This window comes from Schistocerca americana, chromosome 9 (genome assembly GCF_021461395.2).
Source record: "Schistocerca americana isolate TAMUIC-IGC-003095 chromosome 9, iqSchAmer2.1, whole genome shotgun sequence".
In the NCBI taxonomy this organism is placed as follows: domain Eukaryota; kingdom Metazoa; phylum Arthropoda; class Insecta; order Orthoptera; family Acrididae; genus Schistocerca; species Schistocerca americana.
The window spans coordinates 104,632,333-104,660,294 of NC_060127.1; the positions used below are offsets into that span (position 1 = coordinate 104,632,333).

General features: G+C 45.6%; 1 protein-coding gene across 1 annotated transcript in view; it reads left to right on the top strand.

Moving 5' to 3' along the window:
- LOC124551292 overlaps window positions 1–27,962 on the top strand; it is a 139,643-nt gene that overhangs the window by 61,208 nt on the left and 50,473 nt on the right. The window contains exon 2 of the mRNA XM_047126297.1: window positions 23,192–23,448. Coding sequence (XP_046982253.1) covers window positions 23,192–23,448 — 257 coding nt within the window. The remainder of the gene's footprint in view (window positions 1–23,191; window positions 23,449–27,962) is intronic.

Here is a 27,962-nt window from a genome sequence, read left to right on the forward strand (position 1 = left end):
TGGATGGAACTGGAATGGCTCTGATTGCTTCTAACTTTTCAGGATCCGGCTGAATCCCTTCAGAAGAAATAATATGTCCCAAAAACTTCACCTTTGTCCTACCAAATTCAGACTTTTCCAAGTTAACTGTAATTCCAGATTCTGCAAAAATACGTAACAAACTGTTGAGGATGCGATTATGTTGTTCCCATGAAGCTTCTGCTATCAGAATATCGTCCACATACAAGGTGATGTGACGTTTTAAGAACTCAGGTAATATGGAATTTAACCCACGAATGAATGCTGCCGAAGAAATGTTCAAACCAAAAGGAAGTTTCCGAAACTGATAACAAACGCCGAAACAAAGGAAAGCTGTGTATTTTCTACATTCTGGATGAAGTTCGATCTGATAAAAGCTGGATCTGAGATCAATGGAAGACAACACTTTTACACCATTAAAATTTTGAAGAAGTTCTTCTAACGTTTGCGGCCTGTCTGTTTCAGGAATAATGATCGTATTGATTTGTCTCGAATCTAAGACAAGCCTGATCGATCCATTTTTCTTCTCAACAACATGTAATGGATTGTTGTATGAGCTTACTGCAGGCTCAATAATGCCCTCATTAAGCATAGATTGTATTTCTGTTCTAACACGGTCCCTATAATGCGCCGGAATTACGTATGGTCTAACACAAAATTTAGTATGCTCACGAACACGAAATTGGTATTGAAATCCCTTGATTGTTCCTGTTTTATGAGTAAAAACTGTGGAATGTGCTTGTAAAATCTCAAAAAGGTCCTGCCTATCAGTGTCATTACAATTCTCAATTGTTTGAATTTTATTCTGAATTAACTTATTAGTGTCAAATGCGCCGTCGATATCATCCCTGTCAGTACTTGCAGAGTGATTGTTAGTGTCTAGTTCCGTAGAAAAGTCCGAACTGTTGTCTAACAGAACGTAAAGCCGATTAATTTCCTCATCATGGTTTGAGAGCCAATCTTCAAATTTCAAAGCTATTGACTTACCTTCTTTTTCTAAAGTTATTTCAGCATCGTGAAAGTTTAAGATTGCTTTGTATTTATTCAAAAAGTCTACTCCCAGTATAATTTCCGTCGACAATAATGGAACAATAAGGAAGTTCGTAGAGAAGCTGTGGCTTTGACAAAAGAATTCTAGGTTGGTTTGTTGGCGTACATCTACACTTTTTCCAAAGATTGCACCTTGTAATTTAATCTTACGTAACGGAAGTGTGGGGCAATCGTTCGATTTGTTGCATTTGCTAAAGGCTGTTTCACTGATTACTGAAATGGGACTGCCAGAGTCAAGTACTGCCGTAAATTTTACGTCATTTACTGTAATGCAAATCACAGGATATGCAACGTTGTTATGTTTTACGTTGTGTTCTTGGAGTAAGATGTCCCTAATATCTTCCATTTTTACGTAATTACTAGCTACGGCAGCTGCGTCGTTAGTGTCATAAGAACGTTTTGTGGCTGCCAGCGGTGTGAGTCATTGCCTATTGTCTCTTTGTTGGCGCGCGTCGTTATTGGGGTTTGGAGACCTAACTTCTACAAATTCACCGTGACGAGAGGGCCCTGCTCTGTTTAAAGCTCGCCAGTTCTGATGGAATTCAGGTCTGTCGTTTTGTCGGTAGTTTACATAATTTCTTGTTTGTCGGTCATGTGGTGGAGAATTTCTCCCTGAGTCGTAACTGCGTGCTGAACTGTTGCGTCTGAAATTATTCTGCCTCCCTTGACAATAATAGTTCTGGTTACCATATTGTCTGTTTCTCTTATTGTCTCTGTGATAGTCATTACCACGGAGAGGTGATCTTTCCCTGTAGTTATTACTACTCTGCCAACGGTTGTCATACGGGTGGTGTCTATTTTGGTCACGATTTGTGTTGTGAGAATAGCCTTGTCGCGTCCAGTTATTATTTCTTTCATCGCGGAATTGCGACTGATGTGATCTGTAATTGTTGTGCTCCTGCGTTCCGCGATTGTCAGTGTCACTTTCCAGTTCTTGTAACAGTCCCTGAAATGCTTCAATGTCATCTTTGCAACGTCCTGCTAAAATAATATGTCGTAAATGTTCAGGCAATTTGAGTAAGCAAATGCGGATGAGTTCTGAGGGGCTGTATGGGTTTGAAAGATATTGATTCTTGTGCAACATGTCTTCAAAATATTTCATAAGACTGGAAAATTCAGATTGTTCGAAACGTTTCATCATTATGATGCTATGTTTTACACGGTCTTGTGTAGCTTGAGACCAATATGCTGAGAGGAAGGCATGGTAAAATTCTCCCTCACTGTGGCAATCGTGAATGACCGATCGCATTCTTACAGCTGGTTCATTCTCTAAGTAGCCACACATAAATTCTAATCTGTGTTCTAACGACCAGTTGGGAGGAAAACAATGAGAGAATTGATGGAGCCACGCTTGTGGATGAATGTCGTTGCCAGAATTCTTAAATGTTTTGAATTTACGTGTAGTAATGAACAGCTTATAGTCAAAATCGTCATGTCGGCGAGTCGCATATCGGTCATTGTTAGGTCGTGTCGGCCGTTCCATCTCAAAATTCGGTGCACATTGCCAATTTCTTTCATAATTTCCGAAATGCCCTGTGTTATTATTTTGCGGCTGTTCCGTATTTCTATGTCCCTCTTCCCTTATTGGGGCGCGAGTGTCCTCTGAAATACGTAATTCTTGTATTACCTGTGTCAGCTGATCTTGTACTTCCCGGATTTCTCTTTGGTGTTGTGTATTAATTTGATTCTGATTTTGTTTGAATTTTCTTATTTGTTCATACTCTTCTGTGTCAGTGAAGGCTACGGGTCTTGTGTCATTCAGATCATCATCTACCTTTGTAGATAAGTTAGTGACCTGATCCGAAAGTTCGGCTACTTTCTCCGATAGTGTACTTATTTCTTCAGTGTGTTTTTCTGAACCAAGTTTCAGAGTATCTACTGTGTCCTTAAAGTTTTCCTGAGTTTTTGCAAGTTGCGTAACCGAATCGGTAGATGCAACTGAGTCAAATTTAGCTTGCAAGGTCTCATGATTTTCATGAACAATAATTTGCAGTTCTTTTATGGCTGCTTCGTGATTCTGTAATGCATTTTCATGCCGCGAAAAAATAGGTTGAAAATGCTCACAAATTTGTGTTTTTACGTCATTACAGACTTTTTGACATTTCGATTCAATGTTATGTAACTCAGTAGTTAAATCTTCACGTGTTTGTTCAAGTGTTTGTTCCAATGAGTCTAACTTTTTAAGATTTTGTTCCACTGTGTCTAACTTTTTGAGATTTTGTTCCACTGTGTCTAACTGTTGCTGTGTTTGTCTCTGATTTTGTTCCAATGTGTCTAACTTTTGCAGCTTTTGCTGTGTTTGTCTCTGATTTTGTTCCATTTGTTGCATTAGTTGTAATAACAATGCATTAGTGTCTGGAATCTGTTCCTCTACTCTTTTCGGCAGTGCATTTGCACCGGCAACATTCACATTTTGACAAGCTGAAAATGTGTCTTGACTTATTTGAGAAAACGGTGAGGACGCAAAACCTGAATCTACAGTATTTGCAATATTGTGTTCTGTCATTCCCGATTCCTGAGGCGAGCTGTTGCCGACCAATTGATCGATAACGCTTCCCTGTTCACTACCTGTTTCACTGTCTACACCATTGTTTGCCGCCCGCTCCATTTCCCTATGCACAATTACCAAATTACTACTTTGAACATCAGTTAATTCATTACTCGGTGGCGCTAACACACTGCTTTCATTTTCACTGTCATTTCTCAGTTTACTTTGGAGCCTAGTATTACGTTTTTCACACGCCATTATTGTCACAGTGTTTCACACGACAACACAGAAAAACACAATTTGAAGAGCAAAAATAAGAGAACACATTAACATAACACTGAAAATAATATCTAGTTAATTACAGCTGCGAAATACTTGGTGCAAATCTATATGCATGCCACAACTGTTTTACTGTACAACAATGAAAGGCTACAACTACAAAGGAGATTCTCTCTACAATTACGCGCTAGCAATAAACAAAATCTACACTAATTACACAAACTACAACAAAAAATCAGAAGATTCCAGTGAGGTATCCTCGGCTAAGGGTCGACATATGAAACTTCCCCTTTGAACAATTATACAGGACTGTGCTTAAACTGACACACAATATTTTTAGCGCAACGTAATCTGACTTTCAGAATTCTCTACAAAAGAATGGCCCTGACTAACATTAAACTATACCTTTCACAAATCACTTACCTCACAAAAATCTTCGCTGCTCAAGCTACTGCAATACAGCAAGCGCCACTACTGCCAGCTAAATAAAAGATTCAAACTACTGAAGGCACTAACTACTGATAGGGATAGTTAGCAAATGAAAGATATTAATAGAGAACAAACAATGTATTTACCTTAATATCATCACAAGTCATAATATATATATCAGTTCATGACAAATTGCAAACCTCCGCCATCTCTCTCCCCACATCCACCACTGCTGGCGGCTCACCTCCAACTGCGCAACGCTACGCGCTGTTCACAGCCAGCTGCCTAACACTACAATGGCGAGTATTACAACAATGCAAAGCAGCCACAGACTGCACACAGCACAGCCAGTGATTTTCATACAGAGGTGGCGTTACCAATAAAAAAACCTAAACAGCCTACTTACACTATTTAAACCTAACTAACGACATCTCACACAGCCATGCCCGAGGCAGGATTCGAACCTGCGACCGTAGCGGTCGCGCGGTTACAGACTGCAGCGCCTAGAACCGCTCGGCCACTTCGGCCGGCTTAGTAAGTGTAACCTACTGCGTATAACAAGGCGAAAATATTAGTAAGTGTAACCTACTGCGTATGACAAGGCGAAAATCCCCATTAGTGTACGAGTACAAAATAAATGCCCAGTCTTTGGAAGCGGTAACGTACGTTAAGTATCTGGGTGTGACTATTCGAAATGATCTCAAACGGAATGATCAGATTACACAAGTAACGCGTAAGGTGAACTCTATATTGCGGTTTATTGGTACAATCTTGAAGCGATGCAGTCCATCAACAAAGGAAATAGCTTACAATATGTTAGTTCGTCCAGTCTTAGAGTATTGTTCGTCTGCATGGGACCCTTACCAGTTGGGTCTGATTCAAGAGATTGAGAAGCTCCAAAGAAGAGCGGCAAGATTCGTGACTGGTACATTTAGCCATCGCGAGAGCGTTACAAATCTCATAGAAAGTTTGAAGTGGGACACACTTGCAGATTGACGGCGCGCTAAACGGAAGGGGCTGCTCACTAAATTCCGAAATCCCATCTTACCCGAGGATGTAGAGTATATATTACTACCATCAACTTTCAAATCGCACAATGATCGCCATCCAAAGATAAGGGAAATTAGAGCTAGTACTGAGGCGTTCAGACAGTCGTTTTTCCATCCCGCGATCCGTGAGTGGAACAGAGGGGGAGGGAAGAGGATATGACTTTGGCGCGAATTGTGCCCTCCTCCAGACACCGCTTGGTGGCTAGCGGAGTATATATGTAGATGTAGATCAGAGCTCATCATCCCCTAGACTTAGCATTACTTAAACCTAACTAACCTAAGGACATCACACGCATCCATGCTCGAGGCAGGATTCGAACCTGCGACCGTAGCAGTAGCGTGGTTCCGGACTGAAGCGCCCAGAACCGCTCGACCACAGCGGCCGGCTCGATTTGTGCAAAATGTTTTCCAATCCAATCGCCGTCGATTATGGCCCAGTGACGTGGCCCGTTGTCATCCATAAAAATCCCATCGTTGCTTGGGAACATGGAGTCCATGAATGGTCTCCAAGTAGCTGAACGTAACCATTTCCAGTCAGTGATTCAGTCCATTCCATGCAAACACGGTCCACACCATTACGGAGCCAACGCCAGCTTGCACAGTGTATTGTTGACAACTTGGGTACATAGCTTTGTGGTGTCTGCGCCACAGTCGAACCCTACCATCAGCACTTACCAACTGAAACCGGGACTCATCTGACCTGGTCACGGTTTCCAGTAGTCTAGGCTCCAACCGATAGCCTCACCACCTGACGCCGGCCGCTGTGGCCGAGCGGTTGTAGGCGCTTCAGTCCGGAACTGCGCTCGTGCTACGGTCGCAGTTTCGAATCCTGCCTCGGTTATGCATGTGTGTTATGTCCTTAGGCCTAAGTAGTTCTAAGTCTAGGGGACTGATGACCTCAGATGTTAAGTCCCATAGTGCTTAGAGCCATTTGGACCATTTTGAACAAACCTCTCAATACTCACGCCAGTCGTCTGCTGGCATAGCCCAATACGGCTAAATTTAGCCACACTGTCCAAACGGATCCATCGTCGTACGTCCCACATTGATTTCTGCAGTTATTTCTCGCAGTGTAGGTTGTCTGTTAGCGCTGATAAATCTAGGCACGCGCTGCAGCTCCCAGTCGTTAAGTGAAGGCTGTCGGCCACTGCATCGACCGTGCTGAGAGGGTGGGGTTGTTTGGGGGAAGAGACCAAACAGCGAGGTCATCGGTCTCATCAGATTAGGGAAGGATGGGGAAGGAAGTCGGCCGTGCCCTTTCAAAGGACCCATTCTGGCATTTGCCTGGAGCGATTTAGGGAAATCATGGAAAACCTAAATCAGGATGGTCGGACGTGGGATCGAACCGTCGTCCTCCCGAATGCGAGTCCAGTGTCTAACCACTGCGCTACCTCGCTCGGTCCGTGCTGAGAGGTAATGCCTGAAATTTGTTATTCTCGGACCGTTTTTGACACTGTAGATCCCTGAATATTTTGAATTCCCTAACGATTTACGAAATGGAACGTCCCATCGACCTAGGTCCAACTGCTGTTCCACGTCCAGTCTGTTAATTCCTGCCATGAGCCCATAATCTCGCCGGAGATCTTTTCACGTGAATGAACTGAGTACAGTCCACTGCTGTGGTGAGAAGTCCAACAGGCGCCAACGGCGACCTGCACGACATTCGTAAGGGCGAAGGCATTTCGCTCCCCACGAGGGGGAAATTCAAACTAGGCAAACCGTGGTTTGTTGGTAATAGTTTGTATTCTACTGAGGGATTTCAAAACAATGATGTATGAAATGAAGTTGCGAGGTGCCGGGGCTAGCAGTGTATTTAACACTTAATTCTAGAATCTACACATGTAAATGATGCTCTAAGCCCCCCCTATTCTAACTCCGACTTTTGCTGTTGCACAAGGATTAAAAAATATACGCGAACTGACTGTAATCAACCCTGCAAGTGGATTAGAAAAGAGTTTGGCACCTGCAATAATTTAATTTGATAAATAAGTTAAATAAAGGAAGGTTTCATTAACGTAGTGAGAAATGATGGGTTGCTCTACCGATTAACAGAATGAAAGTTCTGTCCAAAATAACAATATGATTTATTAAGACTAAACACAAAATAATAAACAAAAACACATGAAACATTTATGATACATCAAATTGGCTCAAATGGGATACACAAACAAACGCTGTGATGGTGAAGTTGTCCCTAAACTAGATTGTGAGGTTTATGATGAAGTGGTATGTGGAGCCAATTCCTTGCCACTCAAGTCTTAAGAGAGACAACAGCTAACCCAACATTAATTGCTGCTACTCAAGACACAACAAAGTTAGAAAAAGACGAACAGGCCCGCTCTGCTGAGCTCTGATTATCACCTAGGAAAATCCCTATCTGCCGGTGCTGCGGACATACATTACCAAACTGTCTTCTTAACTGCCAGAACACGATCTGGCATACCGGAGGCGATGGCTGGTTGCTTCGACGTCCTCGACCGAAAGGCGAGAGCCGACTACTTAGAGCACCCGTACAGGCTGAACACATCACATTCCCGCCCCCACGACAGTGGCCGTCAGCAACTCGAAAACCGGCCGAAAATTCCACTCCATTCCCGGAGCACTACCATTCCACCAATGGAGATTCTTGGCGCCAATTTCTGCGCTGATTTTGCTACGTCACGGAGCTATGCCCTGAGCCAGCCAACTGAGCCACAACTGCCTGGGTACACAAGTCATTCCCACGCCTCGCTGGTAGCCCGCCAGAAAGTGTTTTCGCTAAGATTCTGCGAAGTAACGGAACCTCTAGCCCAGCCGCTACTTCAGACCCCTCCGAGCGTGTCTTTTGACAATGTCGGCGTCTGCAAAGCATTCACTCGACTTCCTCACACCCGTCGGCTTAACCCTTTCCAGATCAGCAGAGCCTGCCTGTCACCGAACCACCTGGGTGACGAGAGACGCTGCGTGGGAAGTCCGCGTGTGAACGAATAGCAACTTTTCACCGTATGCAATTAGAGACGAAAATCGTAAGATAGAAGTATGAGAGGGGGCTCATGCCACCTCTCAAAGTTGCCCTCAGCTACGTACCCTCTGACTCAAAGTTGAAACATTTAAAAGTTTTGGCTGATTTCGTTGTCTAGGGGCTGGGATACGTAGTTGCCACTTTACAAGCCAAATACTGCTGAGTCTACAGTATAGGATAAGAATACACACATGAATCGAATGGTCGAAGGTTTCTATCACTCGGCAGTTGCGAATTATGAATGTAACATATAAATTTATAAATGAAAGATTGCAATTAAATAAAATCTGGAGGTACTATCTTAACCACTGTAAATAATGAGTACGACAGTAGAAGTACTTTTGTGAATGCGGTATATTTCTGCAAAACAGTTATTGGTGTCGATGTCCCAGCAATTAAATAAAATGTAAGTTGAATAACAGGGAAACAATAGATTCCTACTTCCCGTAATTAGTTACGAACAACAACACATCTTGCGAGATATTCACTTCTGAAGGCATACTACGACTTCACTGCAGAAACCACGGGAATCACACAAGAGCATAGCTCGGCACTCCGAAATATTTCTATCCTCCGTGACCACGCGCAAACTGCTGCACTGTCCAAGTCTTTCCGCCGATTCGGCGTCCGTCGCGTCCAGCACTTCCCGTGTCCTGTCCCGTACCGTCGTCCCTGGAGCCGCACTCTCCAGAACTCCCCCGTGTCCTCTCCAGACATGATGCTCCTCCCCAACCTCCAAACGTCGCTCTTAGTAACGAGCGCTGTGATTGGCTAGAACGCTCCCTCCATGCCTCCAAGCCAACGTAAACTCATAAACATATTGAAACAGATACGAAATACTGGATTTACATTTAAATAACTTGTAATTAAATAAATATTCCTACAGCTGGACCATAAACACGCTCTAACGCACATTATTAGATACATAAACAAATTAAATAAACATATATCAAAGGAATAGAACAAAAGGTAGGCCAGTAGCCTAATGTCTCTGTGTTTTCTAAAACACAATAAATATTTAACCAATTTCTTCATGAATAGCACATATGGGATGTGTGACTGTGGAGTACTTATGGCCTGACACGATCGATAGTAATCGGCCACTCTGACCTCCAATAGCTCATGTACTATTCAAGTTACATGCCTGTAATAGCTTTCTAAAGACACGTAGACCGAAGAGATCGGACGAACCATGTAGATTTTGGAAATTCGTTGCTGCGTGTTACTTGTATAATTTACAGTTAGAGTCTAAATTTAAACTGATAAAGATATTTAAAATCTGATTACACCATCAGAATCGTAGTGCAAATAGTAGTAATGTACATGTTTCTTTTTGAGGTATCGTGGCTACTATTAATTTCTATACGAACTGTGAAATGTCTGCCATTAAGGTTTCACACAGTCCGCCATCTTTGGCACTCCCGGCGTGTCTCCTCCATCAACACGCATCACCATGGAATTCCCAGCCATACGGCTGGACCGGCCGGTGTGCGGCATCACGCAGTTGCTAAGCTAACGTCCGGTTCCACGTGGCTGCTGCCGGGCCGCGACCCGCTGACAGTTCCCAGCTCGGCCACGCCAAATCCGAACTTAGAATATTCCCAGGGCGGTACGACTCGTCCGTTACCTCACACTACCACCATGATTTCAGTCAAGGTTCTGAACTTACAACAGTCTACCAACTCTGGGGTAACTTTTCGATTCTGCAACTGAAGAAATCTTGTATTTTTGAGGCGAAGAACGAGTCGAGCCAAACTCGGAGCGCATTTTCAGGCGCAAGATCAGATGAACAAGGTGGGTGCGGAAGACCTCCCAACCCAGCTGTCGTATAGTGTTTTTTGTTTGGCTACCAGAATGCGCATGGGCGTTATCGAGGAGTAGCAACACCTTATGCAGTCTTCCTGGCTGTTCTTCTCGGATTGCGCCTGCAAGACACTCAGTTGTTGACAATGAATGTCAGTTTCATTGCGTAGGCTTCCGCTGCCAGAGTCAGTCGACATAAAAGTTTTTTGGGTTTGGTACCGCGTCATAATGCAAAAACTACTGCTGCTATAGAAAAACCAATGTTTCAGCCACGATTGCAGCGGCTTTCTTCTGGGTCTAATGGTGCGTTCTAGCTATGCAGTGCCCTTTATATTTTGTTGTTACTGTTCACTGCGCATGCCAATACGTCATAATTTTAAAAAGGTAGTTGGTTTCATCGGTCACTTAAGGAAGAAGGAGAGGGAACTTTATTTTAATAGGCTGTTGCGGTGGAGGGAGAACGTGACCTCTGTTGTCTATTGGCCCTTGTGTTATGTGCCATGATTGGTGGCCACCGTGGGATGAGAAGTTTGCTGCTGTTTACCAACTGCTGGACGTCGGCAGTTACTCGCCGGTAGTGCTCGTGCCTCGTGTTGACAGTGCGGTCTGTTGGGCTCTGATTGCTGACAGCCAAGATGGGGCAAGCCTCAGTCCTTCCTCCCTCTTCATCTACATCTACATCTACATCCATACTCCGCAAGCCACCTGACGGTGTGTGGCGGAGGGTACCTTGAGTACCTCTATCGGTTCTCCCTTCTATTCCAGTCTCGTATTGTTCGTGGAAAGAAGGATTGTCGGTATGCCTCTGTGTGGGCTCTAATCTCTCTTATTTTATCCTCATGGTCTCTTCGCGAGATATACGTAGGAGGGAGCAATATACTGCTTGACTCTTCGGTGAAGGTATGTTCTCGAAACTTTGACAAAAGCCCGTACCGAGCTACTGAGCGTCTCTCCTGCAGAGTCTTCCACTGGAGTTTATCTATCATCTCCGTAACGCTTTCGCGATTACTAAATGATCCTGTAACGAAGCGCGCTGCTCTCCGTTGGTTCTTCTCTATATCTTCTATCAACCCTATCTGGTACGGATCCCACACTGCTGAGCAGTATTCAAGCAGTGGGCGAACAAGCGTACTGTAACCTACTTCCCTTGTTTTCGGATTGCATTTCCTTAGGATTCTTCCAATGAATCTCAGTCTGGCATCTGCTTTACCGACGATCAACATTATATGATCATTCCATTTTAAATCACTCCTAATGGGTACTCCCAGATAATTTATGGTATTAACTGCTTCCAGTTGCTGACCTGCTATTTTGTAGCTAAATGATAAAGGATCTATCTTTCTGTGCATTCGTAGCACATTACACTTGTCTACATTGAGATTCAATTGCCATTCCCTGCACCATGCGTCAATTCGCTGCAGATCCTCCTGCATTTCAGTACAATTTTCGATTCTTACAACCGCTCGATACACCACAGCATCATCTGCAAAAAGCCTCAGTGAACTTCTGATGTCATCCACAAGGTCATTTATGTATATTGTGAATAGCAACGGTCCTATGACACTCCCCTGCGGCACACCTGAAATCACTCTTACTTCGGAAGACTTGTCTCCATTGAGAATGACATGCTGCGTCCTGTTATCTAGAAACTCCTCAATCCAATCACACAATTGGTCTGATAGTCCATATGCTCTTACTTTGTTCATTAAACGACTGTGGGGAACTGTATCGAACGCCTTGCGGAAGTCAAGAAACACGGCATCTACCTGTGAACCCGTGTCTATGGCCCTCTGAGTCTCGTGGACGAATAGCGCGAGCTGGGTTTCACAAGACCGTCTTTTTCGAAACCCATGCTGATTCCTATAGAGTAGATTTCTAGTCTCCAGAAAAGTCATTATACTCGAACACAATACGTGTTCCAAAATTCTACAACTGATCGACGTTAGAGATATAGGTCTATAGTTCTGCACATCTGCTCGACGTCCCTTCTTGAAAACGGGGATGACCTGTGCCCTTTTCCAATCCTTTGGAACGCTACGCTCTACTAGAGACCTACGGTACACCGCTGCAAGAAGGTTGTTAGGGTGTTCCAGTATTTCGATGGCCTCTCTGATTTTGCGTTTCCTCATAATTGGCTGCTTGGCCAACACACAGGCTTCACTGAATTTTATTTCTTTTCCCCAGTCATGGTGATGTTCTGCCACTGCGGATTTGTTGTGTTGCCCTAGACGAATCTAACGCTCGTGCTCCCGAATGCGCATTGCTATTGGCCTTCCACTCTCGCCGATGTATGCCTCTCCACATTCGCATTCCACCTTGTAAACGCCTGCAGTGTGTAATGCATCCACCTTGTCCCTGGTGGAGCCTACCACTGTAGAAGACAGGCTGCACCCCAACACGGCGAAGGTGTTTGCCTATTCGGTCAGTAAGGTTTTTCACATAGGGTAAGCGTACTGTTGGCTGCAGTTTGTCTATTTCCTGCTTATCTTTCTAGCTTGTGTTCGTCGACAGCGCTGTGTGGATCGACTTATGGCTGTAGCCATTGGCTAGAAACGTTGTGCGTAACCTTTTAAGCTCAGGTGTGATGTATTGAGCTTCACTTAGGCGCTGCGCACGGATTGCCAAAGAGCGGATGACAGTTCTTCTGCGCAGGGTGGTGGTAGGATTGGGCGTGCAGATCCCTGTCAGTATGTGTAGGCTTACACATGAACAGGGAGGATGGACTGAGGCTTGCCCCATCTTGGCTGCCAGCAATCAGAGCCCAACAGACCGCACTGTCAACACAAGGCACGAGCACTACCGGCGAGTAACTGCCGACGTCCGGCATTTGGTAAACAGCAGCCAACTTCTCATTCGACGGTGGCCACCAATCATGGCACAAAACACAAGAGCCAATGGACAACAGAGGTCACGTTCTCCCTCCACCGCAATAGCCTATTAAAATAAACTTCCCTCTCCTTCTTCCTTAAGTGACCGATGAAACTAACTACCTTTTTAAAATTATGACGTAATGGCATGCGCAGTGAACACTAACAACAAAATATAAAGGGCACTGCATAGCTAGAACGCTCCATTAGACCCAGAAGAAGGTCGCTGCAATCGTGGCCGAAACGTTGGTTTTTCTATAGCAGCAGTAGTTTTTACATTATGACGCGGTACCAAACCCAGAAAACTTTTATGTCAAATATCAGTTGTTACGGTTACAGCTCGGGGAAGCAATGCGTAGTGCACCACACCGCCGCTGTTCCCCCAGATGCATAACATTTTCTTGCCAACGGCTTTGGCGCAGTGGCAACACCGGTTCCCGTCAGATCACCGCAGAGTGCTGTCGGCAAGTGGGGTGCGCTCAGACCGTGGGAGTCCAATTGAGGAGCTGCTTCATTGAGAAGTGGCGACACTGGTCACGAAAACTGACAATGGCTGGTAGACCCCAGGCCCCTCCGTATCGGCATCTGGTGACACCTAAGGGCTGTGAATGACACGCTGCCCGGTCGGTACCGTCGGGTCTTCGAGGCCCACCCGGACAGTGTTTGTTTAGACACGGAGCGCCCTCTACTTCAGTGTGATAGAGCCAGACCGCACACATCAGTAACAATACGACGCCTCGGACCCACAGCCATCGATTATCCTGCATACAGTACCCACTTGGCTCCTTGCGATTTTCGTCTGTTTCCAAAACTTGAAGAACGACTTCGAGGACTTCACTCTGATAGTCACGAAACGGTGCAAGCAGAGGCGAGATTGTGGCTCCGTCAACAAATTCAAACACTTTACAGTGACAGTTCAACAAACTGGTCTGTCGCTGGCAAAAAATATGTGGTCGTCATCAGGGTGATTATTGTGGGAAATAAATACAGGGTGTTTCAAAAATGACCGGTATATTTGAAACGGCAATAAAAACTAAACGAGCAGCGATAGAAATACAGCGATTGTTGCAATATGCTTGGGACAACAATACATTTTCAGGCGGACAAACTTTCGAAATTACAGTAGTTACAATTTTCAACAAAAGATGGCGCTGCAAGTGATGTGAAAGATATAGAAGACAACGCAGTCTGTGGGTGCGCCATTCTGTACATCGTCTTTCTGCTGTAAGCGTGTGCTGTTCACAATGTGCAAGTGTGCTGTAGGCAACATGGTTTATTCCTTAGAACAGAGGATTTTTCTGGTGTTGGAATTCCACCGCCTAGAACACAGTGTTGTTGCAACAAGACGAAGTTTTCAACGGAGGTTTAATGTAACCAAAGGACCGAAAAGCGATACAATAAAGGATCTGTTTGAAAAATTTCAACGGACTGGGAAAGTGGCGGATGAATGTGCTGGAAAGGTAGGGCGACCGCGTACGGCAACCACAGAGGGCAACGCGCAGCTAGTGCAGCAGGTGATCCGACAGCGGCCTCGGGTTTCCGTTCGCCGTGTTGCAGCTGCGGTCCAAATGACGCCAACATCCACGTATCGTCCCATGCACCAGAGTTTACACCTCTATCCATACAAAATTCAAACGTGGCAACCCCTCAGCGCCGCTACCATTGCTGCACGAGAGACATTCGCTAACGATATAGTGCACAGGATTGATGACGGCGATATGCATGTGGGCAGCATTTGGTTTACTGAGGAAGCTTATTTTTACTTGGACGGCTTCGTCAATAAACAGAACTGGCGCATATGGGGAACCGAAAAGCCCCATGTTGCAGTCCCATCGTCCCTGCATCCTCAAAAAGTACTGGTCTGGGCCGCAATTTCTTCCAAAGGAATCATTGGCCCATTTTTCAGATCTGAAACGATTACTGCATCACGCTATCTGGACATTCTTCGTGAATTTGTGGCGGTACAAACTGCCTTAGACGACACTGCGAACACCTCGTGGTTTATGCAAGATGGTGCCCGGCCACATCGCACGGCCGACGTATTTAATTTCCTGAATGAATATTTCGATGATCGTGTGATTGCTTTGGGCTATTCGAAACATACAGGAGGCGGCGTGGATTGGCCTCCCTATTCGCCAGACATGAACCCCTGTGACTTCTTTCTGTGGGGACACTTGAAAGACCAGGTGTACCGCCAGAATCCAGAAACAATTGAACAGCTGAAGCAGTACATCTCATCTGCATGTGAAGCCATTCCGCCAGACACGTTGTCAAAGGTTTCGGGTAATTTCATTCAGAGACTACGCCATATTATTGCTACGCATGGTGGATATGTGAAAAATATCGTACTATAGAGTTTCCCAGACCGCACCGCCATCTGTTGTTGAAAATTGTAACTACTGTAATTTCGAAAGTTTGTCTGCCTGAAAATGTACTGTTGTCCCAAGCATATTGCAACAAACGGTGTATTTCTATCGCTGCTCGTTTAGTTTTTATTGCCGTTTCAATTATACCGGTCATTTTTGAAACACCCTGTATGTATATATGAAGAATAAAAATGTACAACGTTAATCGAGTTTGTTTTATTTAAAAAGCTTTAAGAGTTTTCACATAAATAATTGGGAAGCACGCTTTTCAACGTGCACTCATAGTTTTGGATTATTCAACTGTAAACAATTGAAAAAGTTTAGAAAACGTTTGAAATTATGTGTTAAATTCGTTGGAAGTCGTCAAGTGCAGTCGTTCTCAAATACTGAATCAATACAGACTGGATAATCTATATGCGAGTTACGCTGCCTCAACACATGCAAGCAGTTTCTAACTCTAATGCGTGCCTTGTCGTGTTGAATCTTCATCGTACGGTTGTACCTCTTAATGAATAGATTACGATTGCATTTTCAGCATTTAATATCTTTTAAATTCTGTCAATAATTACATGAAATGCTGAAAATCAAATTTTTGTTCTCTCTGGAGTACAACTGGGACCAAGTGACCGTTTTTGGAGTTAGTGATACACACTACTCACTTCTTCACCTCCCTGCCACCACAACCAGCCACACCAGCCATGCCCGATTCCCTAAACAACCAAACTCCCACGTATAAAACAACCTCAGACATCTGATTACTGCCGGCTGGAGTGACCGCGCGGTTCTAGACGCTACACTTTGGAATCGCGAGACCGCTACGGTCGCAGGTTCGAATCCTCCCTCGGGCATGGATGTGTGTGATGTCCTAAGGTTAGTTAGGTTTAATTAGTTCTAAGTTCTAGGCGACTGATGACCTCAGAAGTTAAGTCGCATAGTGCTCAGAGCCATTTGAACCATTTTTGAACCATCTGATTACTTTACAAACGAGTTACTGTCGTAAATAATTGACCTTGTGCGTATAAAATATTTGTAGCTGATGAGGCAAAACCCGAATGGTGTCGGTTTTATTAATTTTCTTATTCACCCATAAACCAATGAAAAATCAAAACCTTAACTGGTAAACCAAAAAACTGAAATGAAATGTGGCTAGGTTCTCCCAACGGGTTGACCAGTCGCCTGCTGCAAGTCTTTGGAATTGACTCCAGCGCGTCGATGGGGATGAGATGATATGGAGAAGACAAAACAACACCCAGTCCCTGAGCGGAGAAAAGCTCCGACCCAGCCGGGTCTCGAACCCGGGTCCCTTAGCACGCCATTCTATCGCGGTGACCACTCAGCTACCAAGGAAGACACCAAAAAACTAATAACCCCTTTACGCTATGCCATCAAAAGAATTCGCACATCCTTATGTAATGCGGAATTGTCCTCTAGACGTCGCGAGTCCTTATGTAATGCGGAATTGTCCTCTAGACGTCGCGAGCGGCTGATTCACCGGCATGATACACACATCACAAAAAGTTTTGCGTCACTCCGGTTCCCAGAGCTCCTGAAGACAGACGTTGACTGTGGATATTGTATCACAGACACAGTCCCTTTGACTGTTCAGAGATGTCACTAAACCCGCCCAAAGATGTAAACAACATTCATGAGCAGCGCCTATTAGACGGAGGGGGTCCGACAGCCGATCAGTTCCAGTCATCCCACCAGGAAGAAGGTACAAGGCTCGTGTTGTCTGTACTCCAACCATGCCTAGACGGTCAATATTGCGGTTCGATCGCATTGTTACTTTGTGCCAGGAAGTACTCTCAATTAGGGAGGTGTCCAGGCGTCTCGAATCGAACCAAAGCGATGATTTTCGCACATGGGGGAGATACAGAGAGACAGGAACTGACGATGACATGGCTCGCTCAGGCCGCGCAAGGGCTACTACTGCAATGGATGACCACTATCTACGGGTTATGGCTCGGAGGAACCCTGACAGCAACGCCACCATATTGGATAATGCTTTCGTGCAGCCACAGGAGGTCTTGTTACGACTCAAACTGTGCCCAGTAGGTTGCATGATGTGCAACTTCACTTCCGACGTCCATTGTGAGATCCATCTTTGCAACCACGACATCATGCAGCGCGGTACAGATGGGCCCAACAACATGCCGAGCGGACCGCTCAGGATTGACATCACGTTCTCTTCACCAATGAGTGTCGCATTTCCCTTCAACCAAACAATCGTTGGAGACGTGTTTGGAGGCTACCCGGTCAGGCAGAACGCCTTAGACACACTGTCCATCGAGTGCAGCAAGGTGAAGGTTCCTTGCTGTGTTGTGGTGGCATTATGTGGGGCCGACCTACGCCGCTGGTGGTCACAGAAGGCGCCGTAACGGCTGTACGATACGTGAATGCCATACTCCGACCGATAGTGCAACCATATTGGCAGCATATCGGCGAGGCATTCATCTTCATGGACGACAATTCGCGCCCCCATCGTGCACATCTTGTGAATGACTTCCTTCAGGATAACGACATCGCTCGACTAGAGTGGCCAGCATCTTCTCCAGATATGAACCCTATCCAACACGCCTGGGACAGATTCAAAAGGGCTGTTTATGGACGACGTGACCCGCGAACCGCTCTGAGAGATCTACTCTGAATCGCCATTGAGGAGTGGGACAATCTGAACCAACAGTGCCTCGATGAACTTGTGGATAGTATGCCACCACGAATACAGGCATGCATCAATGCAAGAGAACGTGCTACTGGGTATTAGAGGAACCGGTGTGTACGGCAATCTGGACCACCACATCTGACGGTCTCGCTGTATGGTGGTACAACATGCAACAGGTTCTGGAATTCTCGGAACCGAGGTGATGCAAAACATTTTTTATGTGTGTAGAAGGTGGAGAGTAGTGGACCAGTGACGGTACAATGGTTTGGTCTGGGGAGCCCATTGACTTCGAATGTGGACTGGTCATTGGATCTCACCTGAGTAACAGATCCTTCAGGGACATTTCAATCCTTTTACAGCTGCCTAATTCGGCCATTAGTGACGTGATTGTCAAATGGAAGTGCGAGGCAACAACTGTCGCTAAACTGAGATCAGGCACACCACAGATACTGACGGAGAGGGACCATCGATTGTTCGCGTGAAATCAGGGGAAGGAATCACTTGTGAGTTCCAGAGTGCTGTCAGGAGGTCAACTAGCACAGCAACTGTGCTACTCTATCCTGTGCAAGCTTCTTCATCTCCAAGTACCTACTGCAGCCTACATCCTTCTGTTTAGTGTATTCATCTCTTGGTCTCCCTCTACGATTTTTACCTTCCACGCTGCCCTCCAATACTAAATTGGTGATCCCTTGATGCCTCAGAACATGTCCTACCAACCGATCCCTTCTTCTAGTCAAGTTGTGCCACAAACTTCTCTTCACCCCAATTCTATTCAATACCTCCTCAGTAGTTATGTGTTCTACCACACCTAATCTTCAGCATTCTTCTGTAGCACCATATTTCAAAAGCTTCTATTCTCTTCTTGACCAAACTAGTTATCGTCCATGTTTCACTTCCATACATGGCTGCACTCCATACAAATACTTTCAGAAGTGACTTCCTGACACTTAAATCTATACTCGATGTTAAGAAATTTCTCTTCTTCAGAAACGCTTTCCTTGCCATTGCCAGTATACATTTTATATCTCCTCGACTCCGACCATCATCAGTTATTTTGCTCCCCAAATAGCAAATTTCATTTACTACTTTAAGCGTCAGATTTCCTAATCTAATATCCTCAACATAACCCGATTTAATTCGACTACATTCAACTATCCTCGTTTTGCTTTTCTTGGTGTTCATCTTATATCCTCCTTTCAAGACATTATCCATTCCGTTCAACTGCTCTTCCAAGTCCTTTGCTGTCTCTGACAGAATTAGAATGTCATCGGCGAACCTCAAAGTTTTTATTTCTTCTCCATGGATTTTAATACCTACTCCGAATTTTTCTTTTGTTTCCTTTACTGCTTGCTCAATGTACAGATTGAATAGCATCGGGGAGAGGCTACAACACTGTCTTACTCCCTAAGCCGTAGGGTCAGTATTGCCTCATGTGTTCCAATATTTCTACGGACTCCAAACTGATCTTCCTCGAGGTCGGCTTCTACCAGTTTTTCCATTCGTCTGTAAATAATTCGCGTTAGTATTTTGCAGCCGTGACTTAATAAACTGATAGGTCGGTAATTTTCACATCTGTCAACACGTGCTTTCTTTGGGATTGGAATTATTATATTCTTCTTGAGGTCTGAGGGTATTTCGCCTGTTTCATACATCTTGTTCACGAGATGGTAGAGTTTTGTCAGGACTGGTTCTCCCAAGGCTGTCAGTAGCTCTAATGGAATGTTATCTACTCCTGGGGCCTTGATTCGACTCAGGTCTATCAGTGAACTCTTCACGCAGAATCATATCTCCCATTTCATCTGCATCCTCCTCCATTTCCATAATATTGTCCTCAAGTACATCGCCATTGTATAGACCCTCTATGTACTCCTTCCACCTTTCTGCTTTCCCTTCTGTTACAGTATGGGAGTATTTTTCATAACTTCGGTGTGCTCCCCTTATCGCGCTCAAGAAAACACAGGACATGAACAAGTTTGACAGAATTATGTACTGTGTACAGTAGAGGACGAGTTTGGAGACGATGACTGTTTATATGAGCATGACAACGCACACTGTCTTGAAGTAGCTCTGTGAGGCAATGGTTTGCTCCAATAACATTCCTGAAGTTGATTGGCTTGCCCGGAGTCCCAACCTGAACCCTGGTTAGTCTGCTTAGTTACATGAACTGACATTGTACACTCTGCTTGATGATGGTCTGTGACCAAACTGGTTTTACAATGAAGAATTTTTTGGTCCGCACCTCTTGCCAGTGTATTTAGATGCAGTCGTAATTTCAGAGAGTTTTGTGATTGTGTCACCCAGTGAACCTGAATACAATGGTAGCTGACAGAGTTTCACATCCAGTAAAGGGCGTGGTCGGTATTCTATCAACCTCTCCTTCTGTAGGATGTCACCACAGTTGAGGCCTTCGTTTGGTGCCACCACTTCGAGCCAGGGCACCAGAAAAAGAGTATGCCGAAAGAAAGAAATGGAAGGAAGTTTACAGTTTAACGTCCTACCGACAGCACTGTCATTAGAGGTGGAACACAAGTTTGCATTTACGGAAGGATGGGGAAGGAAATCAGCTGTGCCCTTTTCAAAGAAACCATCCCGGAATTTGCCGCGAGTGATCTCAGGAAACCACGGAAAACGTTAAATCTGGATGGCCAGACGCGGATTTGAAACGTCGTCCTCCATAATGTGAGTCAATTACGCTAGCCACGGTGCCTCCTCTCTCAGTATCTTTGTATAGCACTTTCATCCTTCGCCTTACATTCTTTGCTTGGCAGTAGCTTGCCATCTGAGATCTTAATATTCGTATATTCATACTGGTTTTATCTGAAAAAACACTGCCGGCCAGGGTGACTGAGTGTTTCTATGCGCTACACTCTGGAACCGCGCGACCGCTATGGTCGCAGGTTCGAATCCAGCCTCGGGCATGGATGTGTGTGATGTCCTTAGGTTGGTTAAGTATAAGTAATTCTTAGTTCTAGGGGACTGATGACCTCAGAAGTTGTCCCATAGTGCACAGAGCCATTTGAACCATTTTTTTTAAAAAAAACACTAAATCTCCTTCTTGAATATTATGTGAAAAGTCAATTGAAAACACTGGAAATAATATTGGACCTGAGACTAAACCTTGTGGAAAACCACAAATGATACTTGTCTGAGAATAAACTTTCCCAGGCTTACATTTTGAGTGTTCAGTGGATAAGGGAATCAAATCGCAATTTTTGGAAAACCACAAATGATACTTGTCTGAGAATAAACTTTCCCAGGCTTACATTTTGAGTGTTCAGTGCATAAGGGAATCAAATCACAATAAAGGCCATTCCCTTTTCAGAAGACCCATCACAGCACTAGCCTGGAGGAATTTAGGAAAATCATGGTAAACGTATTTCTGGATGGTTGGACAGGGGCTTGAAACATCATCATCCCGAATGTGTGTCCAGTGTATTAAGGGCTGTGGCTCCATGCTCGGAATCTTAGTCTGGTACTTCTAGCTTCCAACTTTGCATCCTTCCCATCTGAACTCTTATTGATCATACATTCAAATTAGTGTTATCTGAAAAAATTAATTCTTTTTGTTGAATATTAGATGAAAAACCAGTTGAAAACACTGGATTTAATATTGGACCTAACCTTGTGGAAGACCACAAATTATACACTACTGGCCATTAAAATTGCTACACCACGAAGATGACGTGCTACAGACGCGAAATTTAACCAACAGGAAGAAGATGCCGTGATATGCAAATGATTAGATTTTCAGAGCAGTCGCACAAGGCTGGCACCGGTGGCGACACCTACAACGTGCTGACATGAGGAAAGTTTCCAACCGATTTCTCATACACAAACAGCAGTTGACAGGCGTTGCCTGGTGAAACGTTGTTGTGATGCCTCGTGTAAGGAGGAGAAATGCGTCCCATCACATTTCCGACTTTGATAAAGGTCGGATTGTAGCCTATCCCGATTGCGGTTTATCGTATCGCGACATTGCTGCTCGCGTTGGTCGACATCCAATGACTGTTAGCAGAATATGGAATCGGTGGGTTCAGGAGGGTAATACGGAACGCCGTGCTCGATCCCAACGGTCTCGTATCACTAGCAGTTGAGAGGCATCTTATCCGCATGGCTGTAACGGATCATGCAGCCACGTCTCGATCCCTGAGTCAATACATGGGGACGTTTGCAAGACAACAACCAACTGCACGAACAGTTCGACGACGTTTGCAGCAGCATGGAATATCAGCTCGGAGACCGTGGCTGCGGTTACCCTTGATGCTGCACCACAGGCAGGAGCGCTTGCGATGGTGTATTCAACGACGAACCTGGGTGCACGAATGGCAAAACGTCATTTTTTCGGATAAATCCAGGTTCTGTTTACAGCATCGTGATGGTCGCATCCGTGTTTGGCGACATCGCGGTGAACGCACATTGGAAGCGTGTATTCGTCATCGCCATACTGGCGTATCACCCGGCGTGATGGTATGGGGTGCCATTGGTTACACGTCTCGGTGACCTCTTGTTCGCATTGACGGCACTTTGAACAGTCGACGTTACATTCCAGGTGTTACGACCCGTGGCTCTGCCCTTCATTCGATCCGTGAGAAATCCTGCATTTCAGCAGGATAATGCACGACCACATGCAGGTACTGTACGGGCCTTTGTGGATACAGGAAATATTGGACTGCTGCCCTGGCCAGCACATTCCCCAGATGTCTCAGCAATTGAAAACGTCTGGCCAATGGTGGCCGAGCAACTGGCTCGTCACTATACGCCAGCCACTACTCTTGATGAACTGTGGTATCGTGTTGAAGCTGCGTGGGCAGCTGTACCTGTACACCCCATCCAAGCTCTGTTTGACTCAATGCCCAGGCGCATCAAGGCCGTTATTAGGGGCAGAGTTGGTTGTTCTGGGTACTGATTTCTCAGGATCTATGCACCCAAAGTGCGTGAAAATGTAATCACATGTCAGTTCTAGTATGATATATTTGTCCAATGAATACCCGTTTATCATCTCCATTTCTTCTTGGTGTAGCAATTTTAATGGCCAGTAGAGTAAATTTTTCCATGTTTACAATTTTATTTGAAACCCGTGGCACTCCTTTCATTAGTTATGACCTGAGCAACATGCTGGATTCAGCTGTTTACCAAGCAGATATGAGGGTGGTGTGTGACAGTTTGTCAACGTGTGCAGTTCGAGTGACCCGGCGCACGGCCCTCGTGCCGGCTATGTTCCCGCTGCTGCTGCTGCTGCTGCTGGCGGCGTCGACGTCTGCGTCCGAGAGGCAGGCGCGGCGCTTGCCAAACGAAGACGCGTGGGCGGCAGGCGGGCACGTGGACAACCACGTGTCTGCTGAGGAGGAGGCGCGCCCCAGGGAGGAGGCGAGGGAGGCGGCGGCGCTGGCCGACGTGGCCAGGAGCGTCGTGGCCCGGACCGCCTCCACCAGCCAGGTCAGTCTGGGGCGAGGCCAGTGTCTTAGGTTTTATCAATCTGCTGCTGCTGCTACGGTGCTAGAAGTCAGCTTTCATTCTAAAATCAATCATTAAACTCACAGAGACATTCACACTTACAAGGTAACCTCCCCATCGCACCCCCCTCAGATTTAGTTATAAGTTGGCACAGTGGATAGGCCTTGAAAAACTGAACACAGATCAATCGAGAAAACAGGAAGAAGTTGTGTGGAACTATGAAAAAAATAAGCAAAATATACAAACTGAGTAGTCCATGGACAAGACAAGCAACATCTAGGGTAATGTGAGCTCAGGAGCGGCGTGGTCCCGTAGTTAGCGTGAGGAGCTGCAGAACGAGAGGTCCTTGGTTTGAGTCTTCCCTCGACGGAAAATTTGATTTTTTATTTTCAGTTTATGTGACAAACTCTTATGTTTTCATCACTTTTTTGGGAGTGATTCTCACATCCACAAGAAAACCTAAATCGGGCGAGGTAGAAGAATCTTTTTACAGATTCGCCAAGTGTACAAGTTAGGTGGGTCTACAACATATTCCTGTCATGTGACGCACATACCGTCACCAGTGTCGTATAGAATATATCAGACGTGTTTTCCTGTGGAGGAATCGGTTGACCTATGACCTTGCGATCAAATTTCTTCGGTTCCCATTGAGGAGGCACGTCCTTCGTCTACTAATCGCTCGGTTTCGCGGTGCGGTCGCAAAACATAGAACCAAGGACATCTCGTTCCGCAGCTGTTCACGCTAACCACAAGACCACGGCGCTCCTGAACTCCCAATGTCCTTGACGTTGCCTGTCTTGCGCATGGACTTCTCAGTTTACATATTTTGCTTATTTTTTTCATAGTTCCACACAACTTCTTCCTGTTTTCTCGATTGATCTGTGTTCAGTTTTTCAAGGCCTATCCACTGTGCCAACTTATAACTAAATCTGAGGGGCGTGCGATGGGGAGGTTCCCTTGTTAGTAAGAAATAAGGATACACGAACACATAAACACACACACACACACACGCTCACACACACACACACACACACACACACACACACACACATCCAGAACGAAAGGAGGAACCTAAATTAAGCTTCGCGGGCTGAGATGTTATGTGATGTTATTTCGTTGATAACAGAATTCCTGGTCACTGTGGGCGAGCAGCTCTAGGCGCTTCAGTCCAGAACCACGCGGCTGCTACGGTCGCAGGTTCGAATCCTGCCTCGGGCATGGACGTGTGTGATTCTTCTAAGTTCTAGGGGACTGATGACCTCAGATGTTAAGTCCCATAGTGCTCGCAGCCATTTGAACCATTTTTTTGGGGACACTGATTAGCACACTCGACTCACATTCGGGAGGATGGAGTTTCAAACCTGCGTTCGGCCATCCAGATTTAGCTTTTCCGTGCCTTTCCCAAAATCGCTTCAGCCAAATGCTGGGATGGTTCCTTCGAGAGGGCACGGCCAGTTTCCTTCCCAAACCTTCCCTAATCCCAGCTTGTGCTCCGTCTCTAGTGACTACGTAGCCGACTAATCTACTGCTCCTGCTCTGTTACTCACTGAGCCAAACAGAATAAGTCTAGGGTACTTGATGTATCCCCCCAATGAACCATGGACCTTGCCGTTGGTGGGGAGGCTTGCGTGCCTCAGCGTTACAGATGGCCGTACCGTAGGTGCAACCACAACAGAGGTGTATTTGTTGAGAGGCCAGACAAACGTATGGTTCCTGAAGAGGGGCAGCAGCCTTCTCTGTAGTTGCAGGGGCAACAGTCTGGATGATTGACTGATCTGGCCTTGTAACACTAACCAAAACGGCCTTGCTGTTGTGGTACTGCGAACAGCTGAATGCAAGGGGAAACTACAGCCATCATTTTTCCCGCTGTCCTTAGGTTAGGTTTACGTAGTTCTAAGTCTAGGGGATGATGACCTCAGATGTTAAGTCCCATAGTGCTTAGAGCAATTTGAACCATTTGATTACAGAATCGTGCTACATTTAGAGAAAAGTGGACAGTATGAACCCATCTATCCGTATGATACGATATTCCCTCTGGCCTAGATGGTTGGGGAAACTGCCTTAAAGCCATTGCATCTCCTCCTGAGGCAAGCTGGCCCACAACTCTGGCATCTGGCCTTTGATATGCCAGATACTGGCACTGGGACGGAGTTGACATCCAAGCCACACATGTTCTATTGGGGACAGTTGTGGGGATCTTGCTGGCCATTGAAGTACCTCATCATCATGCAGGCATTTCGTAGAGACATTTGCCGTGGGTGAACAAGCATTGTGCTGTTGTAAAATGGCACCAGTATTATCTCTCATGACAGATCACCTTTGGGGATGCAGAATGTTCATGACATACCATTATGCTGTCAGAGTTCCCTCAGTTAACACTGGTCATCACCTGCAATCATTCCTCATGGTTCCCCATACCGTGACGCCCAGAGTAAAACCATTGTGCCTCTGCAAAAGATTGTAATATTGGGACCAAGGTCACCACCGTACTTCCCAACGATGGTCATGAAGGGTAATGGACAGTGGTGATTCAAAAATGGTTCAAATGGCTCTGAGCACTATGGGACTTAACATATGAGGTCATCAGTCCCCTAGTACTTAGAACTACGTAAACCTAACTAACCTAAGGACATCACACACATCCATGCCCGAGGCAGGATTCGAACCTGCGACCATAGCAGTCGCGCGGTTCCGGACTGAAGTGCCTACAACCGCTCGGCCACCGCGGCCGGCTAATGGTGATTCATTGCTGAACATAATGCGACACCATTCATCAGCAGTTCATGCTTCCCAGTCGCTGCAGCACTCCAAATGTAGCCACTTGTGTTGTGGTGTTAATGGCAGTCTACGAGTGGGAAGGTAATTTCCTAGTTTGGCTGCTGTTAGTCTATGACATAAGGTGTGGAATAATACAGAATGTTGCAGGGGCTCCACTGCCAGTTCTAGTACAGCAGGTGCGAATCTGAAGGGGTAACAACAATGTGTTTGGTGCACAACATGGCGGCGGTCCATTTCGGCCATTAAATGTGGTCGACTGGAGCCTTGATGAAAAGTATGCTTGCCCTCCCATTCTGGTGCAGTCCTACATCAGGCAACTGTAACACCCCTCAAACCTGATACTGAACCATTTGACCATTCGGGCAAATGGAGACCAATAATGAGGCCCTTTCAAACTCTGTCCAATGACAGTCTTTGGGACTCATGAAACATGAAACATGGCACCAGTGCCGTTTCGTTTCGAGTCCCCAAGGTCAGCCGGGTCCCCAGGGTCACATGGCGGCTGTCAATATGACGCTGAGATAATGGTCCGTTTACGACCTTATCTGGGCAAGCACCCACGCCAGCAAAAGGTTGGCACGTGTAAAATTTTTATTATCAGCGCCATTTGCGCCATTAGTTATTTGTATCCTTTTTCGCGCTATGTTTGCATAACATGATAATGGTATATAAGGCCTGGGTTTGGTAGTTGGTGTACCATGTCGTCTACAGAAGTATCAGCGTCATCTTTTGCATCGTCGTCGTCTGCATCACCTGTGCCAGAACCCACACTCGTAATTACATTACAGAATAATGGTGTCTTCACTAGTAGATTTGTCCCGGCATGTAATTGTAGGGAACAACAAATATTGTGAGACAGCGTTATCAACACCTGACAGAGTTTGAAAGGGCCTCATTATTAGTCTCCATTTGCCCGAATGGTCAAATGGTTCAGTATCAGGTTTGAGGGGTGTTACAGTTGCCTGATGTAGGACTGCACCAGAATGGGAGGGCAAGCATACTTTTCATCAAGGCTCCAGTCGACCACATTTAATGGCCGAAATGGACCGCCGCCATGTTGTGCACCAAACACTTTGTTGTTACCCCTTCAGATTCGCATCTGCTGTACTAGAACTGCCAGTGGAGCCCCTGCAACATTCTGTATGCTGCATCTCCATGTGTTTCACAGCGATCAGCCAGAAACTGACTCTGTTTATGCCCTTTATGTACCCTACTTGGCTTAGTAACAATATCAAACACAAGCAAACTAATGCTCTCTGGTTGCTATTCTGTCTGTGGCAGAGAGCTGCAACTGTAAATCATTTGTGTTTCGTACCTCTGATGGTGTATACACGTAAAAAGGTACATTGCTATCTGACCGTGTCCCTCCTGAGTGTCGTCTGGCGGATTTCCTCTGATGTTCAGACCGATGTTGGGACGGTGAGTGTTGCAGTGTGCAGCTGCGCTGAGACCAAACACTGCGCATCACATCTTTCATGTGATCCCCAGTGTCGACAGAAAGCATGGTTTGTTTCCCGTTACAAACGAAATTATTTTTAAAGGGGAATATTTTATGTGCCCATTCGATAGAGCGGTCCCAAATTAGCCTAGTGCGATATTCGCGTGACGTATTAACAGTGACAGTGAAACAAGAAGAATGACCAGTACTCCACCAGCGAGTCAGCAGCGCTGCCGCATCACAACAGCAGACAGATGGACCTGGGCGGTGCTGGCTCTCT